General features: G+C 40.1%; 2 protein-coding genes across 3 annotated transcripts in view; one reads left to right on the top strand and one right to left on the bottom strand.

The window, feature by feature from the left end:
• The window catches only part of TTC17 (tetratricopeptide repeat domain 17), a 116732-nt gene extending 94916 nt beyond the window's left edge, over positions 1-21816 (bottom strand). For both annotated transcript variants that reach the window (XM_035012595.1, XM_035012596.1), the window contains exon 1: positions 21632-21816. In XM_035012595.1, coding sequence (XP_034868486.1) covers positions 21632-21790 — 159 coding nt within the window. In that variant the 5' untranslated portion in view covers positions 21791-21816. The remainder of the gene's footprint in view (positions 1-21631) is intronic.
• LOC118015778 (60S ribosomal protein L17-like) lies at positions 10778-11555 on the top strand. The gene is made up of 2 exons (XM_035012599.1): positions 10778-11056; positions 11239-11555. The coding sequence occupies exons 1-2, from the start codon at positions 10778-10780 to the stop codon at positions 11509-11511; spliced, it is 552 nt and encodes a 183-aa protein (XP_034868490.1). The 3' UTR covers positions 11512-11555.
• Positions 21817-23019: the final 1203 nt, after the last annotated feature.

The following is a 23019-nucleotide window of genomic DNA, read 5'->3' as shown; positions in this document are numbered from 1 at the left end:
TCAACATTTGTTTGGATTCATAACGTTTCCTTTAATATGCTTTAAATTACTGTTCAACCACCATTATAATCAGTATTAGGTGCTCAGTAAAACTCAAGGGGTATTTCAAAAGCGATCGCACATAAATTTCAGCAAAGAGAATGACATGTTCAATAGCTGCCCCCTGAATTCCAACATTAAAGAGTAAGTTTTGAAGCTAATATTCTAACTTGGTCAGTCATATAAGAAATATTCAAGAAGAGAAGTATTTGGCAACAAATGATAAAGTAAATTCCTTAAAAAGTAATTCACACCTATAATAATAAAAGGAATTGTCTTGTCTTGACAGAACATTCCATATCTGAACAGGTTTAGAGTGATAAAAGGAAAATACTAAAAGCACCTATTTTTTAAGGCTATTTGTGGAAGCCATAAATCAAAGTTAATATAAAATAATCTTGAGATTTATTATTTACAACTCATGTTCTCTGGATCATAAACGGGTGACTATGTTGTTGAAGATGTAGGAAAAATGAACCCTCATATGCTAGTAGCAGGCTTATAAATTTGTTCTTGTCTAGAGGGTCATTTGACAACATGTATCAAAATGTTAAAAGTGCATACCTTTTGATATGGCAATATTAACTCTAGGAGACTATCCTACAGACATTCTTAAACAAGTAGGCAAAAATAAACACAAGGATGCCTACTACAACACTTTTAGCTGCAAAAAAAATTAAACACAACCTAAGTCCATAAATAAGGGAATAGGGAGGGGCGCTTGGGTGGCTCAGTTGGTTAAGCGTCAACTTTTATTCTCAGCTCAGGGTCATTATCTCAGGGTCATGAATTCAAGCCCTGCATTGGGCTCAACTGGGTGTGGAACGTACTAAAAATAAAAAATAAGGGAATAAGGAAGTCCACTATCTAAAATGGATATAGAAAGACTAGATCTACTGTCATGGAAGGATGTTCACAATGTATAATTAACTAAAAATAAAGAATAATAAGTATACTATGATATTTTGTTTAAGAAATTACACATATATATTTATAGATATAGATATAAACATGTCTCTATATGCACAAAACTAAGTAACTTTATAGTGGTTTCTTTTGGGAAGAGGGATTAGGAAGAGAGGCACACTCACGTCTATATAGTTGTATATTTTTAAACTGTTTATAATGTAGACATAATACATTTATAATAAAGAAAAAACAACACACACGTGGACATACACACATGTTTTTCGAATTTCAGAAAACTCTGACAGTGGCCTTGGTACCTAAGGGATGAGATAAAGTTCCTGCATCCCATGGTGCTAGACTGGAACTGTCAAATTATATACCAGCCCTTGAGGAAGTTCCACTTTGAGGAAAAACTATCTTTTTGTAACCTCTAAGAAACTGGTATCAACTCAATTAATCAAATTGAGAGCTAGCTTTTTTTTTTTTTTTTAAAGATTTTATTTATTTTTTGAGAGAGAGAGAAAGAGAGCGAGCATGCGTGGGTGAGTCGGGGGAGGGGCAGAGGGCGAGAGAGAATCTCCAGCAGACTCCATGCTGAGCACAGAGCCCTACCCAGGGCTCAGTCTCATGACCCTGAGATTATGACCTGGCTTAACCAACTGAGCCACCCACGTGCCCCTAGAGCTAGCCTTTTAAGTGCAGAAGGTAGGCTTGCATAGATCTTGGTGATAAAAGACTCTATTAAAAGAAAGATTTTAAAGAGAAGAAATAAAAACATGAAATAAAGTTGGACAGTTGCTTTAATAATATGCATTAAATTGGACAATGTTAAGTGACTACAGATAAAACTCATCTGCCTTTGCTCATTCTACCATCTCAGAGACACCAGAGGAAAAAGAGATGCTAATTCAGAGTAACTTCCATACTTTTATTGCAATTATCTGAACTACATAATTATAACTGTATAGTTGTGAATAATTGTCATCGCCCATGGTCTTGCTTTTAAGATGAGATCCCTTCACTGCTCCCCTTGGCCTTCCCACTATATTGGAATCTATATCAAAACTGGACTCTGAATTTAAAAGGCATTAAAAATACAAAAGCAAAGCCTATAGTACTTGACCACCTGAGCTGTAAATCTCCTCTACCAATCAATCAAAGCTAGCAAAAGCCTACAAGCAAAATGCTAGGTTTATCTCAATAAGAAACAGAAAATTTTCAAATACTATGAAACTTTTCTTTTCATAGTATTTGAACATATGCCCAACAGTCAAATGCATGTAGTGCAGGGAAAGCTACCATAATGGATTGAATATGGACTGATTTAACTCCAAAGCCCATCGATCTTTTTTACAACAATGTAATAAATTACAGCACACCATAATTTTTATAGAAGAAAATGTAAAAGCTACAGCCAGTGGCCAGATTACAAAAGAACTTTTCATAAAGATGCCAAAGAAAGTCTGCTTACTTTGCTACTTTGTCCAGAACTTTAAGAGGTAACTATTTAGTACATAACTCTATAAGGATTTTTAAATGAGGTTTTTAGGGGAAAAAAAAACAACAACAAAAAAACCCAACAAGATGGGGGAGGAATGAGGGAGTATGACATTCTAATTCCAAAATACCTAAACAATCTGTTCACCTGATATTTGGAGAACTGCAAGAGGAATGAAAGAATGAGATAAATGAAGATTTACACTGAACAAATACTGAAAGCACACTCTTAGTTTTAGATTAAAAGGATACTAGCTAATCAGGGCTTTCTCATATTTAAATAGCATGGGATTGGCCAACATTCAATTGTGAGGAAGTACTTTTCATTTCCTTGAAGCTTTAAGTTCAACAAAGATATAAGAGCTAGAGGAGGTATAAAGGTAAAATTATTAGCAGAAGGAAGGAAGTGAGCCCACTGACAGCTGTGCTTCTCTTTTAGACATGGCAGCAAATGGCATGGATCTTTGCCAGACAAAGGTTGGTTGCAGATTTATAGCCTGACATGTATTTTTTATTGAGGTAACCTCAAGTTCTTACAAGTTAAGACTTTATAATTATCTTTGGCAAATGCCAATCGGCTTGAATTTCTCTCCTTTTGAATACCTCCCCTCCTTAGGTTACAAAAGAGAGTATGCCTGTAAAGACTACAACATCCATTCAGCCAATGAAGGTTTATTAAGCCTCTATAAACCAGGCCCACTATGTCAATATTTGAGGCCTATGTACTCCAATTTTATACACAATGTGAATGCCTTCAAAATCTTTAGCATTTAGAAGAGGCTGCTATAAGCCCAGGAGCAAAAAGTGACAGGAATTAGAGTGGTAGGTTAAAAAGGACATGACGTATACATAAGACCTCAAAGCACCTTATGGCTTTTTCACAAGGGACAAGCAACCCTACAAACGTCTGTTACTTCACAGCATAATAAATGATACTTGTAATGACCTGAATCATAAAGAAAAAGGAATTATTTTCAATTTGTTCTACTTAAGATGGTGAAAAATTATGAAATATATTTTAGAGCAAAGTTATACTGAAGGGTAAAGCTGACCAAATATTTGGAAATTAGCTATATGAAACTGTATTATACAGAATGATTCATTCTCTAAGAGTTCTCAATTCAATTTCATTTTTCTTTGAATACATTATATAAGTACATGTGTCCAATTATATATAACAGCAGTAAATATCTTACTCATATCAAGTTCATTTTCATGTATTTCAAAATTTGCTGCTGTCTTTATCATTAATATCTACATTTCTAATCTGGAGCCCTACCTCTGTGAATTCAATAAATTCACATGGTAACAGGGGAATGTCACTATATAAGGATAATTACTTCAATGTCAAATCAAATAAAGGGTGAACATTTTAAACTTAAAATACCCAGTCTAAGGGTATAAACATTTTTGAGTTCTACAAAAGCATGAGTGAGTCCATCACTTTCCACTGGTCCTTTATGACAGGAAATCGATCATTTCCATTATAATATTAATTCCAGCTCTCATATGCAACTTATTCTTCACATATGCTGAACATTCTTACCTCTTACTTTTTGATGGTATTCAAATGAGTACACGAGAGCAGCATTACTGAAATCTTATATTACGCCGTACCCATTTTTAAAAAATTCCCTTTAATTAGAAACTAGGGATGGAATATTTTAAATCTTTTATTCAGAATTTTGGATTATTTACTGAGACAGTATGATGGAAAACATAAATAAAAATCTTCAAAGCAATGAAGATTTTACCTCTACTTTAAGTGATCCCAGTTAGTGGGTATTTCTAGTGTTTGCTATCTAGTATCTGCAATTCCCTTCTTGTGGAAAAAACACCTGCCTTGCTCGGCTGGAAGCATCTTTCCCCACATGGGAAGTCCTAATCCCAGTGAATTCCTTTCCCTTGGTCATGGTGATTATCTCTGAGAAGGGACATCAACCAAGTGGTCAGTTGGCACTAAAGAGACTGTAATCTAGAACTTCTGTTTGAGTTATGGGGACCAGTCATCTTGTATTCACAGGGGCCTGAGTATGGGGTTAAAGAAATGGAGAAATGAAGACAGAGAACAAACCTATCATGGTTATACTGTTTCAGCCATGGATCAAACTGTATCTGCAACACTTAGAATTTGTTCAAACATACCGATAAAAATTTTCAATATAGAAGTCTTGATGCTATTTCTAAACATCTGCTGAATTTTCTTAAGCCCTCTGCCTAGGGTATCCTCTTACTCTTGTGGCTCTTTTCAGACTTTCTCTCCCTTTGCACATGCTAATTCTCCTACTTGGAACACTCCTACTTGGAACTCCTACTTGGAACATAACCTTATGCTTTTGGTGAAAGCCAAATGACTGGGCTCAAATGACATTTCTCTTGTGAAGCCATCCTTCTCCTGAGCTCGCACGGTACTCTTCACATGCTTCTTTAATAGTGTTTATTATACTGTTTAATTATTGTATGTCTGTCTCTCCAAAAAAATTTTTTTTGTATTCATCTTTCTACTTCCAATACTTAATAGGCTTTCAGGTACATGTCAGACACTTAATACACTGTTGATTGCTTGATGAAGTTGTCTGATGTCACATCTGTTAGAGAATCCATCTCCACCGGCATTATCATTCAGTGATGACTATCTGTAAAGGAGGCCTATGGCTAGGCCTCCAGGAATCATGACAAAATAAGTCCTTGACAGGTCTATGACTAGCTGTGTGACCTAAAGCAAATCACTTTCCCTGCATAGGCTTCTATTTCCTCATCTATAAACTGAGGGGACCCAACCTGATGACTTCTAAACTTATACTCTTCATATCCTACCTCCATAAAAGATTTAACATTACCATAAAAGCATCACATTTTTACCAGTCTCATGCACCACTGAAGTAATCTAATGTTCAAATGAATGAAATGATCATTCTTCCAATTTGCCCGGATAAATTTGTACTCATTCTAGGTAGGGACTCTTTCCAAAGCTGCAGCTAAAAGCTTCTTTTTCAAACTGTCAATTTGTCAAATTAAACCAAGGTTCCAATTAGCAGTGGCTATTTATTTCTGAGCAGTTAGGTTGCTCATTGTATCATGGGCAAAATTAGCTCTCCTGTCCTTATGCCACTTAATTCTAACAAAGTTCAACTGAAAAAAAAAATCTCTTTTCTGATCATAAGCTAAATATGTATGTTATTGAAAAGCAAACATATTATGGATAATATAAAGAAAATTAAAGTTACTGGAAATGTCACCTTCCGAGATACCTGTTGTCAGATAACTATGTCAGGATAACCTCAACGCACACACACACACAGAGCTAGGTAGATAAATATTTTTACAAAAACAGGATCATATTTACTATATTGTATCCTTCCCTTCTTCACTCTTTCTTAAATTTTATCAGATTTCTTCCTCAGGAATATAGATCTACATCATCCTATTTAGTTAATATTATATTAAAGTTATTTATCCAGTTTCCCACTAATTAAAATATGGGCTTTTAGTTATTCTCCCTTTTTAACAATATTGAGATGAGTATCCTTATAAATTTTTTTGATTGCTGCCTAATTATTTTCTTCCTAAAAAAGGAACTGCTAGGTTAAAGGGACTGCACTTTTAAATTTATATTTTTTGCTAGTTTTTCTCCAGAATAGCTGAATCAACTTAAATTCCTAACAGTCACTGAGTTTCTACACACTCTTAAGAACACAGGGAAAAGGGTGAATACATTTTAATCTCTTTATTGGCCATAGGTATTTCTTCTTTTGTGCACTTACAAAAAAATCTTCCTCATTGCCTCACTTTAAATCCATCTGATAGTTTACATCACAATTTTATGAATGGTGGTTTCTAGATGGTGGGACTCTAGGTGATTATCTTGTTTTCTGACTTTTTCTAAAACAAACACATATTTCTTTTTTTTTTTAGTGTTATCTACCGGTCTTTTTTGAAAATGAAACTTTAAGAGTGCTATACATGTATTTTTAAACAGAAAACAACTGTAATGACAAATAAGCTTAGGTCTGAGGAACAGTCTTGTAGCTTTTCCTTATATATTCATAGAGAAAAAGTTCCTCTCCCCTATGTGGGGCCAGGCAAAACACTTCAAAAAGGTAACATCTTTTGTATTTTCTTGTTCCTTACCTTACTCTCCTCAGATTTTTATCCTTATTTCAAATCTAGTTCACTACCATTTTCAAATGACTGCCCAAAGTACCCTCACCTTTGTGACTCCTGTCAGGTGAATACAGGGGCAAGCAAGATGAGTTTAGAGGGATGGAATGAGGGAGACAGAAGTCTGTTGCCTGACTTTGCAACCAATTCTTTCTTCAGGATTTAAGTCTAACCATCATGGACCTGCACCTTCCTCCAGGTCAAGAGAAGTGCAAGTTCACAAACAAAATACCAGTCCAGCCTTGCCTCTTGAGAGGGACTTACATGGGCTCCTGGTTATAATAATTTTCAGAACTCTAATATAGGAGATCTTTTACTAGAAATACTATCAGATCAATAAAACACTATCATTATGAACTGTCAGGACTTGGAAATATTTTTGTTAAAGATGATTTTTTTTTTTGCCATTAGGATACTTGTACAATATGGAATTTTAAAGAGAAATTTAAAAACATGCCTCAGTTTTACATCAGAAATCAGGTTATCAAAACTAAAATAAACTTTAAACAAAAATACTAAATCTTAATCATCACATGAATTTTAATGGTCTTATATCTCTATTTTCTAATGTTTTACCCTCAGATTTTACCTTCTCATTTTCACAGTTCTTGAAAAATAAAGTTGTAAATGCTTAAATGCACTTAAAACAATCTAGGTATTTGAAGTATATCATACAGCTATAATCTAGATTGGACCACGTACGGTGTTGCAGCCAGTTTTTTTAAACACTTTTTATTTATTTATTTAGAGAGAGGGGGAGAGAGAGAGAAAGCACAAGTGGGAGAGGCAGAGGGAGAGCCAATCTCAAGAAGACTCCTGAGCAGGGAGCCTGACCCGAGGCTCAGTCTCATGACCTGGAGATCATTACCTGGGCCGAAATCAAGGACACTTAACCAACTGAGCCACCCAGGCGCCCCTGTTGCAGCCAATTTTATGAGAACATATCACACAATCACCATGTCCTAACTGAAAGCAAGTTAATAACCATTTTCAACATGAACAACAAACGAACAACTTCTTATAAAAGCACTACCAGTCTACATGTTCTGATTTGTGTCACCAGGAAACATACAAATAACAAAATGAATAAAGTAGACAATTTACAACTTTACAAGAAAAGAAAACGAAATGCTGGATCAGGACTCAAGAGTCACGGATATTTCTCATTTGTATATTTATGATATTCTTGTAAATATATACAGAAAAATGTTGCTGTGCAGTTAGAGCTATTTTATATTTAACTCAGAAGTGACTCATTCCAGCAGCCAATATTTATCAAACAGTAATAGCCCAACAAAGATGTCCATGTCCTAATCTCAGAACCTGGGACTAGTCAGGATACATGGCAAAAGTTAATTAAAGTAGCTGATGGAATTAAGGTTGCTATTCAGATTACTTTAATTAAGACAGAGAGTATAGGGGCGCCTGGGTGGCTCAGATGGTTAAGCGTCTGCCTTCGGCTCAGGTCATGATCCCAGGGTCCTGGGATCGAGTCCCACATCGGGCTCCTGGCTCAGCGGGGAGCCTGCTTCTCCCTCTGACCCTCTCCCCTCTCATGCTGTTTCCCTCTCGCTCGCTCTCTAAAAAAATAAATAAAATCTTAAAAAAAAAAAAAAAGACAGAGTATAACCTGATTATCCAGGTGGGCCCAATTTAATCACAAGGGTCCTTAAAAGTGAAATAGGTAGGGGCGCCTGGGTGGCTCAGTCGTTAAGCGGCTGCCTTCGGCTCAGGTCATGATCCCAGGGTCCTGGGATCGAGCCCCGCATCAGGCTCCCTGCTCGGCAGAAGCCTGCTTCTCCCTCTCCCACTCCCCCTGCTTGTGTTCCCTCTCTCGCTGTGTCTCTCTCTGTCAAATAAATAAATAAAATCTTAAAAAAAAAAAAAAAAAGTGAAACAGGTAGGTGAAAGAGAGAGACGTTGCTAAGAGAGGTCAGAGAACAGGGCCAAGAGCCAGGGAATATGGGTGGCTTCTGGAAACTAGAAAAGGTAAGGAAATGGACTCTCCCCCAGAACCTCCAGAAAGATATGCAGCTTACTGTCCCCTTGATTTTAGCCCAGTGAAACATGGGTTGGACTTCTAACTTACAGAACTATAAGATGTTAATTTTGTGTTTTTTTTTTTTTTAAGATTTTATTTATTCGACAGAGAGACACAGCGAGAGGGAACACAAGCAGGGGGAGTGGGAGAGGGAGAAGCAGGTTTCCCGCGGAGCAGGGAGCCCGATGCAGGGCTCGATCCCAGGACCCTGGGATCATGACCTGAGCTGAGGGCAGACGCTTAACGACTGAGCCACCCAGGTGCCCCAATTTTGTGTTGTTTTAGGCCACTAACTTTGTGGTAATTTTTACCAGCAGCAAATAGAAAACTAATGCAAGTACCCACTAAGTTCAAGGCACAATGCCAGGCTCAATGGTGATAAAAAAAAAGCACGTGTGAGCTTGAAAATTCTTAGATGGATACTATGGACTGAACTGTGTGTCTCCCCAAAATTATATGTTGAAGCTGTAACCTCCAATGTGACAGTAATTGGAGACTGGGCCTTTGAAAGGTAATTAATTTAGATGAGGTCATACGTTTATAGGACAGGATTGGTGCCCTTATTAAGAGGAGACATCAAAAGCTTGCCTTCTCTTTCTCTCTGCCATGTGAGGACACAGCAAGAATGCAGCTGGTCTGCAAGTCAGAAAGATAACTCTCACCAGAACCTGATCACTCTGGCACTCTGACCTTGGACTTCCAGACTCCAAAACTGTGAGAAAATACACTTCTGTTGCTTAAGTCACTCAGTTTATGGGATTTTGTTGACAGCCAAACTAAGATTTGTTAAGCAAATATTGGAAAAGGGACACTAAAATGAGAAGTTGAACCTTAATTTTATCATTACTCAGGTGATGGCAAACTCAACAGTCAGGAAATTATTTTGCTATTTCATGCTAGAAATCACTGCTGTAAGACACCACTGAATAAAGTTCAACTTGATTACTCATCAAACAGTATTAACATGGGGGGGGAGGGTCAGCTTGACTAATTTCTTTTACTGCAATCCCAACAAGTGTGAAGTAAGCATTAATGACAAAGGTTTAATTTTTCTATGAAGACAACAAAATCAAACTGAAGGCTCCTTTTTGTTCATACTTCCACTGATGGGCACAACACTGTTTCGCTAGGGCAATGGATGGGATAAGGAGTCTTTCACTAGAATCGGATTATATAAACAAAGATTTGACATATCCCAAACACTGTTGGGCATTTTCAAACACTTCTGATGTAGTCCTTCAAAAGGAGAATTCAGCAATATCTAAGAAAATTAAATATGCATTCTTCAAATCAGGAAATTCCATTTCAAAGAATTCCTCTTACCAATATACTCACAGAAGCATGCAAAGATCTATGAATGAGCATGTTCACTCACTGCAATATTGTTTGATAATAAAAGCCTGGAAACAATCTAAATGGCTATCATTAGGGAACTGGTTAAATAAGTTACAGAAGAGCAATACAACCAAATACTATACATTTTTAAGGGTAAAGAGAGTAGCTTTTCATTTCTGACAGATACCTACCTCTTATTAAGTGAATTAAAAACTAGTCATGAGATAAAATGTTTCCAGTTGTGGTTTTAAAAAAATCTATATGAGGGTTTGCTTGGGAACTTTTTGGAAGAATACACAAATAATTCTGTGATTACTTCCAGGAAGGACTGTGAGTGGTTATGAAACTTCCACTTTTCATTTTATGTCATACTAAGTAGCTTGAAAAAAACGTTTTGAACTATGATCATGTATTTTAGTTTTAAATTCAATTATAAAATTAAAAAATATACTGGTGTATTATAGATAAAACTACAGAACTATTTTTCTTTATAACTGGTAGTAATGCTTAGCAGTACAGAGAACAGAACAGAGCCTAGGATGGGATCTGAGCTGGAGTTCACACACTGCCACTTCCTACCTTCATACCTGTGCAAGGAGTTTAACCATACTCAGCCTAAGTTTCTGTATTTAATAGAGAGATCAATACCCACATCTTACTGGGTCTATAGGACAATAAAATGAGATATGAATATGAAAACACTTGGTAAAGAGTTCAGTGAAATAGACATTAAATTTTATTACTATAAAAGTTACCTGTTCTCTTCCCCTAAGCGGCCTGAGGTGGCCTCTGAAAATGGTTCCCTATTCGTTTGACCCAGAAAACCCTACAAAATCACGCAAATCAAGAGGTTCAAATCTTCATGTTCACTTTAAGAACACACATGAAACTGCCCAGGCTATCAAGGGTACGCATATTCGAAAAGCCACCAAGTATCTGAAAGATGTCACTTTGCAGAAGCAGTGCGTGCCATTCCGTCGATACAATGGTGGAGGTGGTAGGTGTGCCCAGGCCAAACAGTGGGGCTGCACACAAGGTCGGTGGCTCAAGAAAAGTGCTGAATTTTTACTGCACATGCTTTTTAAAAAAAATTTTATTTATTTATTTGACAGAGAGGCAGAGAGGAGCCACAGGCAGAGGGAGAGGGAGAATCGGGCTCCCTGCAGGGCTCAATCCCAGGACCCTGGGATCATCATGACCTGAGCTGAAGGCAGACGCTTAACCGACCAAGCCACCCAGGCGCCCCATTACTGCACATACTTAAAAATGCAGAGAGTCATGCTGAACTTAAGGGTTTAGATGTAGATTCTCTGGTCATGGAGCAAATCCAGGTGAACAAAGCCCCCAAGATGTGGCGTAGAACTTACAGGGCTCATTGTCGGATTAACCCACACATGAGCTCTCCCTGCCACACTGAGATCCTCACTGCAAAAGAGCAATGTGTTCCTAAGCCAGAAGAGGAGGTGGCACAGAAGAAAAAGATATCCCAGAAGAAACTGAAGAAACAAAAACTTATGGCCTGGGAGTAAAGTCTGCATAGAATAAATGCAAATAAAAATAAAAACAAAAAAAAAGTTGACTTTATCCTAAATTAGAGTCACTTCCATGTATGACTGTATAAAATGCAAACTCTGTGAAGGCAGGGACCGTATCTCCTTCACAGCTGTATCCCACCTACCTAACACAGAAAGCATTCCAAGATGTGTTTAATGAGCTAGCTAAGTCTGCCAAATATAATGGCACCCAAAAAGCTCTCAGCAAATACTTGCTCAAATAAAAACGTTCCTGACTCCACTTAACCACTTTCGGCATGTATCATTCTCTTGAGTTTTACTAAGGATTAACTACCTATCTCAACTCCCCACCTAGCAATTAGACTCAAGGTAGAAAGGGCTGTTGGGGGGTGGTTGGGTGTGGGTGTGGGGGTGGGTGGTGTGTGTGTGTGTGTGTGTGTGTGTGTGCGTGCGTGCGCGCGCCTGCACGCTCTTGCTGGTCACCTGATTTCAATTTAAGTAAGTGCCTCACTGGTAAGTGAAGACTGAAGTAAGATGTTAGTAAAAAATACATAAATGAGTTCTTTTCAAAAGTTAAGACACATGAAGTAGTTAAATAAATATGGAAAGCACAATCTGATCTGTCCAGTGTGAATTTCTGGTAGTAGGTCCTGAAAACAAATATGTACTTTAGCTTATATAAAATTGTCATGACGGTACAGATTTTTAATAAATGCTTTTGTACATGTTTATAATAAAGAAATGTCTTAATGTTAAATGACTTACCTAAATTTATACAGTATTCAATAATTTAAATAATGCCACAATCTCAAAGTTCTTTGAGCATATCATCAAAGGTATGTTGAAGAGAGAATATATCTAAATAGCCAATCAGAATTTAGGTTATCTGAAGCACCATTTTACAACTCTGATTTAGAGATACTATATTCTTAGAGAAGTCTTAGTCTAGACCTTTTATTTTTAACAGGGAGAATGAATGAGTTGGCTTGCCCCCTTTAAAGTAAATGCACTGTGGGGCGCCTGGTTGGCTCAGTCCGTTAAGCAGCCAACTCTCGATTTCGGCTCAGGTCATGATCTCATGGGTTATGGGATCAAGCCCTAGGTTGGGCTCCATGCTCAGCAGGGAGTCTGCTAGGGATTCTCTCTCTCCCTCTGCCCCACCCCCTGCTCATACACACACACACACACACACACACAAACACACACACATGGGCGTGTGCTCTCTCTCAAATAAATCTTTAAAAAAAATAAAGTAAATGCACTGTGCTTTCTCCAGACTACTAAAACAATGGTGGCCCATCACTGTGCTGATATGCAAAAGCTATTACAAGTGTGAATAACAGGGGCACCTGGGTGGCTCAGTCAGTTAAGTGTCTGCCTTTGGTTCAGGTCATGATCCCAGGGCCCTGGGATCGAGCCCCGCATCGGGCTCTCCACTCAGCAGGGAGCCTGCTTCTCCTTGTGTGCACTCTCTCTCTCTCTAATAAATAAATCTTTAAAAAAAAGTGTGAATAACTGCTTGCACACATACATGCAGGTACTCTCCTTTTCTCTTATGTATTCAATATTTCCTGAGTGTTTATGATGTTTCAGCCACTGTTTCAGGCATGGGGGTTTCCTCAGTGACCATACAGAGTTCTATGAAAGAGTTGATGTTTTCATAGAAAGACTGGCAATAAAATATATATTACAACAGAAAATAGGTGCTATGAAGAAAAATAAAGTGGAGCAAGAAGACAGTGATGGAAGGAGATGCTGTTTTAGTGTGGTCAAAAGACAGGTGACATGTGAACAGAGACTTGAAAAGAGAGGTGATGAGCCATAAGGATGTCTGCAGAAGTTTTTCAAGCAACAGAGGGAGCAGGAACAAACAAACTTGGTGCTCTAAAGACCACCCCAAAAGGCCAGTATGATAGCTAAAATCACAGCACACAAGAAGGAAAGTGGTATTTGGGGCACAGAGATGGTCAGGGGCCAGGTTCCAGATCTTGCAAGGGCCTTAAAGGCCATGGTAAAAACTCCCAAGTTTTATTCTTAAAAGTATGATTGGAAACCAATGAAGGTTTCCTGATGCTCTTTCCTTCTCTTCCTCTACATCCGTTAAAGGAATCATAGGACCAGAATTTCGATCTGGGGAGAACAGACTCTGTGATGCAAAAGTGGGAGCAAGGAGACTGGTTAGCAGGCTACTATGCTTAGGTCTAAGAGGAAGATGAAGAGTCTAGACTAGGGTTGTAGAAGTATGGGTGGAAAGACACGGCTTGATGCAGGAGACATTTTGGAAGTAAAGTTGACCGGTTATTGATTAGGTATGAGATGTTAGTCGAGGAAGATTTTGGACCTGAGCAATTTCGTAACAGGTGTGGTGGGATGGGGAATAGAGTTCAGTTTAGGACATGATGTATTTGCGGTGTCTATCAGACAGCTAAGCGGAGATGTTGTGTGGGCAACTGGATATGAGTCTGGAGTTCAGGGAGAGACTGCAGATATGATTTGGGAGAATCCTCAGAATGAGACTGCATAAGATCATCTGATGAGCACATCAGTATTTAAGATTCACAAAGAAAAGAGGAATTCAGCAGAAGAGAATGAAAAGTCATGGTCAGGGATTCGGAAGAAAGCCAGGAGTGTATGTCCCGGTAGCCATGGAAGAAAATAGTTCAATATGGTCTGAGGACAAGTGCTGGCTGGGGAGATCAGAGGTTAAGAGAGATAAGTGAGAGCAGAGCACAAATCTGGCAATAAGGCAGGCCCCGGGATATCTTGACAAGAGTCGCAGGGATGAAGGACTTACTGGAGTGGCTTTAAGAGAGATCTATACAAAGAGAGCCCATGAGCACAAACAACTCTCTTGAGGTGTCTGGCTGAAAGAGCCACCCAACAGAGGAATTCCCCTTGCTTTTGCCACCATGGAGTCTAACTGAGATGCAGGTAGGGCTCACACCCTGCTCCCTACACTCTGGAGTGCAAAGCTGTTCTAATTTTTGACCCAACCTGCTGGCAAGCCCTCTTATTTCTCACTGTCATAGTGCCTTCTGTTCACTTCCACCAATGCTGCTTCTAAACTGCAACAACTGCTGAACCCCACAGCTGATCCTAATCCCCCCTCAACAATGCAGCTGCCATTTCTCATCCATCTCGCCTCTGCCCTTTCTGATGATGGTTTTCTTCTTGTTTTTTTTTTCTTTTTCCTTGTCTCTTGTCACCTCTCCATACGTTTCAATGCCTGAGCAATAAAGCTGAGGTCAGTGACAAAGGATGACTTCCTTTGCATACACGATCTGACCACAGAAGATAGTCCAAGAGTGATCTCTGAAAGTACGGCTCTTCTCATGTGCATACAGCACCTTTTATGAAGGCCTAATGGCTGACTCACTGAAGAGTTACTTGGAGCTTTAAAGATCTTCCAGGAGTCTGAGGCCTCCTGTAGGCTAGCCTCCAGGATGACTATTACATTAGTGAGTACTGTAATGCTTCATTCACACAGTAGTAAATTCCTGAAGGGCAGGAACCGGTTCTCACACTTCTTTATGTCATCCATTTAACAGATAACTATTGCAGCCTAAGGGATTAAGCATGAAAGATGCAGGAGGTGCAGAGAAGACGGATATGGCCTCTCCCTTCATGGAGCATGTAGTAGTCTAGTAGGGCATTTACATAAGTAAATTGACACAATACAGCATGGTAAATGTCCTTAAGGGAATACAGGATACTATGAAAGCACATAGAAAGAACAGCTTACTCAAACTTGGGCATTAGAAGCTTCTCTGAAAATGATGTTTAAGTTGTGAAGTGTATTGAGTTAGCCAGATTGGGACATTTCAGGGGAAGAACATGTGGAAGGGCCCAGAGGCAAGTGAGAACAGAGCATATATCTGGGGATACTGACAAGTGTTAAATATAGCTAAGGTGTATATGTGTGTATTCTGAGGTGAGGGTGAGGCACTCTAGAATGAGCAAAGATAACGCTAGAGAGAAGGAAGGGATAAATCACAAGACATGTTAAAGAAGGACCATATCCTGGGATATGCACCAAACTAATCGTTCAAGGTAGTTTTCCTTGGGGAGTGAGAATGGAGAGAGGTGGGAGGACTTCACTTTCTTACTTTAAATATTCCCATAACGTCAAGCATTTACTTTTACGATGCCACACATTACTTCTGTAATTCAAATTTGTAATTAAACAAAACGAAGAAGGTTTTAAAAGATTAGTCTAATTGCACTGAGGAGAATAGATTGGAAGCAGGACAAGACTAGGGCAGGGAGAACTATTAGGAAGCCGTGGCAAGAATCAGGTGGCCCGAATTAGAGCCACAGTAGTGGCTATGGCAAGAGATGTAATTAGAAAGTAAAATGGAAAGATCTTGGTAAGGAATAAGGGAGACAACTAGATTTCTGACTTGGGCAAATGGGTGGATGGTGAATGGTGGGATCTTTCATTCAATTTGGGAAAACAGGGCATGACACAGGTGTAGGTAGGGTAAAAATGAGTTTAGATCTGATCTATATCCCTGGAGAAAAAAATGTGAGTTATAGAAAGAAATGTGACTATTCCCTGCATATATATGGTAATTTAAGTCCTGAGAAAAGATGAGATTGCCCAGGTATACATAAAGAGTAAAAACAGAAGGCTGGAACAGAAGTTGGAGGTAGAGCAATATATAAAACTGAATTTCTCAGAATGATCTGTGACCCATCTGTATCATAATCTCCTGAGGGGTTTGATAAAAATGGAGAATTCTTGGCTCTACCACCAACCTACTGAATCAGATACTTTAGTGGCCTGGGAATCTGTATTTTAAGCAAGCACCCCAGATTACTTTTGTGCAAAGAGAAGTTTGAGAAATGCTGATCTAAAAGGTGAGTGGAGGAAGAAGAGCCAGGGAAAAGAAAAAAAAAAAAAAAGGTTAAGAAGGACCTGTACTCTGCTCACCCTCAAGGAAAAATGAGAATTTCATGTCACAGTCGCCATTGGAAAAGTGCATATTCATCAAAGCACAGTGGGCTGGTGAAAAATAAGCAGACAATAAATATTTGTTCAATAAGTAACTGGGAAAAGTATTTAAAGTTATAATTTACATCTGTATGTTTATAAGCTCCTATTAACTACTGTAAGTATAAACAAAGTTAACACCTGGGTGATTTATAAGAAAAAAAATAATAGTGGGAAGTCTAAAAAAATGGATTGAATGAGAATCGCTTTGATGCCAACGTCTAGGACAAACTGCAAAGGCTTAGCAAGTTAGTGAATAAGCCACCATGACCTCTCAGGTCCAAGTAAATCCCTCAAGTGTATAAACAGAGAAACAACACTTTATGACAAAAAGATGGGCTCAATTTGAAAAGTACTGAAAGAAAGCTGTCAGCTTCATAGTATCATCTGGATGCCCTCTCCCAGATGAAGCAATTACTTAATATCAGACCCAAATTAAACCACTCCTTCACTTAATAAGCTATTAAAGACCAAGAGATAAAGATTTAGCCTGTCTGTCCAACTAAATCCGATAGCTCTTGCCCAAATCACAGTTGCTGAAATAACTGCCTGTCAAACACTTCTTATGCCAAGGTTGCTAGGCTTCAGAGCATCGGTTTTACTAGAAACCTCATTTGTTCTAAGCAGTTAAAAGGATCTGGACTCTAAACACATTAGCTTGGGAGAAGGCAAGATGATTAAATAACCCCAAATTAATTCACACCTAATTCACACCCACTCCCAACTTAAAAGTCATCACAAAATATTCTGCAGAGGTAAAGCAAACTGGCCAAGAGAAGACTTTTTACTTCATTATTCCCATTTTTCCTTTTTCTTTTCTTTCTATTCTTTCATTTGTAGGTACTATGAAAGGGGGGGGGAAGTACTTCAATCTTTCTGAGTACAAGGTGCTCACCTGCATGCTACTACAGATTTTTACTTACTGCTATCACTAAATGCCACTCATTAGTTGTGTGACTTTGGACGACATTCTCTCCTATGAGTTGTACTACATATCCTTTAAGAATTGTTTCCAAACCTAAAGTTCTATGGATCTAAGATTAGAGAAGAGGGAAACAGTAGCCAAGAAAATAAATATTATAATGTTATGAGAGTTGGTAACGATTATACTCTTTATTTACTTCAAGTTTTAGACCTCCACTTATAAAGAGAGAGACTATCACGAGGCAATGAACCCAGGGCTAGAAGTACCACCTTTGAATTCAGTAAGTCTAAGACAAACTGGTAACATTTTAGGAATTCATCTGTTAGCTGGTAATTTAGAACATGGAACATTGTTTTTTCCACAGAAATGATGTGATACATTAATGGTTAGGCTCTTAGGCTAATTCACAAAAGTTCATTTAACCTTCCATTCAAGTGACTCTCCAGACGGTTTTGGTAAAAACAGAAAATAAATGTTGCCATACTAGTAATGAAAAAAATAGAAAAAAGGAAACAAAAAACCCACAAAATTTATCTTAAAAGACTATTCTTCACAATGAAGTCAACCAAATGATCCATTGACCTGATTACACTCCTAATAACCCAGATTATAATAGCTCACTACTTAAGTCCATGGACCCCAAGGATCCTTGCTTTATTTAAGGTACAGGGGGTACTAGGGGATCAGAGGTATGCCAAAGCCCAAAGCTGGGAAAAAAAACCTATAGTTGAAGAGAAGAGGAGCACCTTTTCTTAGCTGTCCCTTGACTGCAGTGGGACAGGAACTTAGAGACCAGAGCATTCTCTTCACATCCCAGCTCCGGGATTCCCTGGACAATGCTCCCGGGGAGTTCAGTGGCAGCTCAGTAAACATGGAACCTAAAAACATATAAGACATGCTTCCCAGCTCAGGCAGGGATTGTGGAAAGGAACAATTCCCTGAGCTGCCACACCAAGTGCTCACTACTTGCTACTGCTAGAAGCAACCACAGCGCTGACAGTGAGGAGGCTGCCTGGAGGAATGGCTGCTTCCGGCTCTCACTGAAGCCCCATTTCAAGCCCCTTACAGATATAGGGCTGCAGACACATTTGCATGTTCACAAGTCAGCAGTCCCTAACTTGTGGGTACTTATCTTTATCATCTGCTGAGGCTTGAAATAGAAAAACCAAACAAATGTTCTCTTCTCCTGGGAAGAACTGCTTAATGTACTTAAAACTTTAACTATAGTGATGTTAACTATCCCTGTGTAAATCTGTATTTTGGGTAATTCAGATTTTTAATCCATAAGTACTTCTCCAAGTTCATTACGGAAAACAATTACCTATTATATCTAATTTGGACAGGTTTAAATATCAGGCAAAGAGTTTCAAAAGGTATTTGCCACTCTAATATTCTAAGATTGCCCTTTCAGTTTGCTCTTAGCCCTCTCCCTGATATTAGACCACTTTAAAATTAAAGCACCCTTCTGTTCTCATTCAGCTATTATAACGAAAAACAAGTAGCAAGGCATTTGGTATGTCAGTTAAGATATCATTTATGTATATATAATATACCATTTACATATATATATATCTTATATATATGTAAAGCTTTTGTTTCTGAACATATGAATAGATCTGCAGTATACCCAAATCCATATAATAAAGGGATCTTTCAATTCTTTAATAACCATAAACATATGTGATAATTAATCACAATCAAAACTGAGGTTTGCATTCTGCCTACATTCAAATTACTGCCAGGAAGGGCAGCATGGATAATGCATGCACAACTATCAGAGTGGCACTCAGAAGCTGATCATGTATTCAACTCTTCTACTTTATTTATAAGTTTTGCTTTTCCCTCAGATTAAATCCACTGGCCTCTTCTTGTTTGTCTGTTTGTTTGTTTTTTAATTTAAATTTATTTGAGGGAGAAAGTGCACACGTGGGGGTGGGGGTACTTGGGGGGGGGGCAGAGGGAGAGGAACAAGTGACTTCATGCTGAGCTCAGAAATCACGACCTGAGCCAAAAACAAGAGTGGGTCGCTTAACCAACTAAGCCACCCAGGCACCCCCTTAGCCTCTTCTTGTTACGCTGTAGACACCAACTTTATTTCTTCTGATATAAAATTTTGTGGTTCTCTGAACTTAACATTGTCAATGCTATGTAGCAAAGTACTGGAAAATTCACTGAAAAAGATAATTTTTAAAAGCTTGTAGTAAAGAAATCTTACTTTCCTAACTTTAAGCCTAACAACTTACTGCAGGGGTACTTGGCAGATTTCCAAAAGATTCTTCAGATTTCCCCCTTTCTGAGGCAAACTAACAGTAACCCCTACCTTCGCCCCCACTAAAACATAAGTATCCAATGTGCAAAAAGAAAAAATGTGGTTTTGGTTTTGTTTTTTAAACAAATCAGGTTCTACTTTCCCATTGCAAGGTTCAGCAAATAATACATTTCTACCAGCTTTCACTTTTCAGATGGGCTACTTCCTTGGCTGAGTGGCAGGACACCAAAATGGGAAGGAGAAGTCAATGTCATAGTGTATAAATAGCTGTGGCCAAAAACAATATTGCAGAAGAGCCAATAGGAGAAGGGCTCCCCAAATTGCAGCAAGAGTGACTTAATTCCATGTATCCCTTCATGAGGGCCTCAGGGAAAACTATCATCAGGAAACAAACGAAAGTGGGTGGAGGAAGCAGCCAGGACTCACATAAGATTTCTAACCTTTTGTTAAGGAAAGAACTAGCAGTGTTCAATTCTAGAGTTTCTGAAACACACACCTATCTTTTAAATCTAAAATGGTATGGCCATGAAAAGGAGATTTCTTCTAATTTAAGTTAGGTATATAGAAAATGCCATCCAGTAAAAAGCCAGTCTCTTTTCTCACATATACTGAAAACCACTCACCGATACCAACCCGATTTTTGAATTGTTTAACTCACTCATTATACTTGAGGTAAAATTTGCCATCACGTGAACTTCACTTCATAAAAAAGTAAACCTGGCATTGTGTTCCTGTCATCATTCATTACACGCAACCCAAAGGTCCATAATTTCACACGATAATGATTAATCCATTTGAGGTCAGTGAGCTAAGTTGCATGGGGCACACAATTCACTCGGTAAATGTTTGCTGGACTTTTCAGGATTGCTCTCAAGTACTGGAAGTCATTAAGTTTACCAAGATTCTGTAGCAGAGCACACACACGTACTGTTGAGGGATCAGCAGCAGTCACAAAATGTAGGCAATCATAAAGTTATGTAAGAAAAGCACTCTCTCCGGGCGCCTGGGTGGCTCAGATGGTTAAGCGTCTGCCTTCGGCTCAGGTCATGATCCCAGGGTCCTGGGATCGAGTCCCGCGTCGGGCTCCCTGCTCAGCAGGGAGCCTGCTTCTCCCTCTGCCTCTGCCTCTGCCTCTCTCTCTCTCTCCCTGTCTCTCATGAATAAATAAATAAAATCTTAAAAAGAAAAAAGAAAAGCAATCTCTCCTCTGAGCAATTAGTTCGGGCACACAAGAATCCAGGAAATCACAGACCCTCCTTGCGGGGCTGGGTCACAGGAACTAAGTAAAGAAACAGTGCAAAGTACACTGGGAAACGAGGGCAGTTTCAGCTGAAAAGATGCAGGCAACGCCACCAGAGGCATCTTCAAGCATTCCTTCGGAAGGAAAGTGTGTGTTGTCTCTAAAGGGCCCCTGCTGGCCTGGGTAACGGTACAAGCTGAAACCACCACAGCCCGACACATGTGGAAGAGGAGACGGGGGGAAGAAGCCTTAGATGACCCACTGCCTCGGGGTGCCGAAGCTGTCACCGCCCTGGGACTCGCGCACACCCCGGCGCTGCCGCATGCTTTCTACTTCTTCGGGGAGGGCTGGTGACGCGTGGTGGGCCCGAGAGGAACAGAGGCAAGGATAATGAATCTGCGATTTCTAAAGCCCGACAAAATGTCCCCAGAGCCCGAACCCCCACGGCCGGGCGACTCTGCCCGCGCGGCAAGCCACCCCAGGGGTGGAAGGCTAAGAACTTGCGGGCGGCTGAGGCGAGGGCCAGCGGACAAACGGGGAGGGGGCCACGCCGGGTCTGAGTACTAGGATCGCTCGGGCCGCGGCGCCGGGACCGTGGGAAGGTAGGCTGGGGGCGGGACCGCGCGGAGCCAAACAGCCAGGGGCCGGCCCTGGGAATCCCCCGGGGCGAGGGCGGGCGCGGGCGGAGAGGGACGCCTTGGCCGCTACCTGCTGCTGGATCTTCCCGTCCTCCGTGACGACCCAGTGCGTGGTGGCGAGGGCCCCTCGAGCCGCCACGCTCAGCAAGGCGGAAAGGCTGAGGAGCCAGCCTGGGCCGGAGCACGGCGGCAGCTCGCACCGGCCGCGGACCCCTACTGTCGCCGCCATTTTGCCCCCCCGGCCCGGCTGCTCACACCGGAAGCGGAAGCCGGCCCCCGCCGCCCGCCATCTTGGGGAGGTCGGCGCTGGAGGAGGTGGAGCTCGGGAGGCGCTGCCCGCTGACAACCCGCTTTCTCAGCCTCGGTTTGGGCGGCGGGACAGCCTGGTTTGGCTTCAGGTCGGAGACCGCTTTTTTGTTACTGTTTTCCCGTGCGCAATTCGATCTCGTGGCGTGGGAACCGGAGGGAGATAAAAGTAGTGCTCTAGGTGGAGTCTAAGCCGAAATGAGAGGACTCTGTGTGTGTGTGTTGTGTATATTTACATATATACGTATTTAATAAAACCCTGGTTTTCATTTTAGTTCATTTTTATTTCTGGTTGTGCCACATAGTTGAGAAATAAAAGGTATTTGAGGGAAGAGATGGATTCTCTTTTATTCCTAAAGTCTCGCAGTAGCGGAAGCTTCGGCGTTGGGCGTGTTGTCGGTCTAGGGCCGCGCTGTCCAGTAGAAATATGCGAGGCGCGAGCCGCAGAGGAAATTTTTAAAAAGACAGTGAAATAACGATTTGATTTAACCCTTGTATACAATACAGTATTAGTTCAAAATAAAATCTGTACAAATTCCTGAGCTATTTTATTTTTAGTACGAAGTCTTCAAAAGAGGTGTGTATTTTAGACTTCCAGCTCACCTAAATTCAGACTGGCCGGATTTCGGGGCTTAAGAGCCACATGTGGCTGGTGGCTACCTTACTGGGCAGCACAGGTCTAGGCTGGAGGTATCAGGAGACCGACAGCATTGGCATCACCTGGCAGCTTATGAGAAAGGCACATTCTTGGCTCTTTTACCCCTCCGCACCAGATTCTACCTTTCAGCGAGAGTCCCGGGTGACTGGTATGTACATTAAGAAGCACTTCTCTCTAGTGAACCGACATGTAGGCCAAGGGACCAGCCTGGCCTCTAGCTTCTAGTAAGATAGGTTGTTTTAGGTATTTCAGGGCTGCCTTCTGGCTTTGTGTGTCATTTTGTGTTTAGGTTCATTATGCTTTTGGTTTTCTCTTTGGGAGGAGGAGGATGAGAGTTTTGCCTGACAGCCTCCCCACGCTGGCATATTGCTGGAAAACAAAAATAATTGCCAAGTGTTTAAACATCTCGTACTATGAGGGGCGCCTGGGTGGCTCAGTTGGTTAAGTGACTGCCTTCGGCTCAGGTCATGATCCTGGAGTCCCGGGATCGAGTC

Source organism: Mirounga leonina, unplaced genomic scaffold, assembly GCF_011800145.1.
Source record: "Mirounga leonina isolate KUSES-001 unplaced genomic scaffold, KU_Mleo_1.0 Mir_166, whole genome shotgun sequence".
Classification (NCBI taxonomy): Eukaryota; Metazoa; Chordata; class Mammalia; order Carnivora; family Phocidae; genus Mirounga; species Mirounga leonina.
This window is presented reverse-complemented; position numbering and strand designations above follow the sequence as displayed.

Excerpts from the sequence above, each read along its gene's own strand:
- LOC118015778 (XM_035012599.1), top strand. The coding sequence starts at position 10,778 with ATGGTTCCCTATTCGTTTGACCCAGAAAACCCTACAAAATCACGCAAA. Across the intron at positions 11,057-11,238 it reads GTGCTGAATTTTTACTGCAC|ATACTTAAAAATGCAGAGAG; the intron begins ATGCTTTTTAAA and ends CCATTACTGCAC.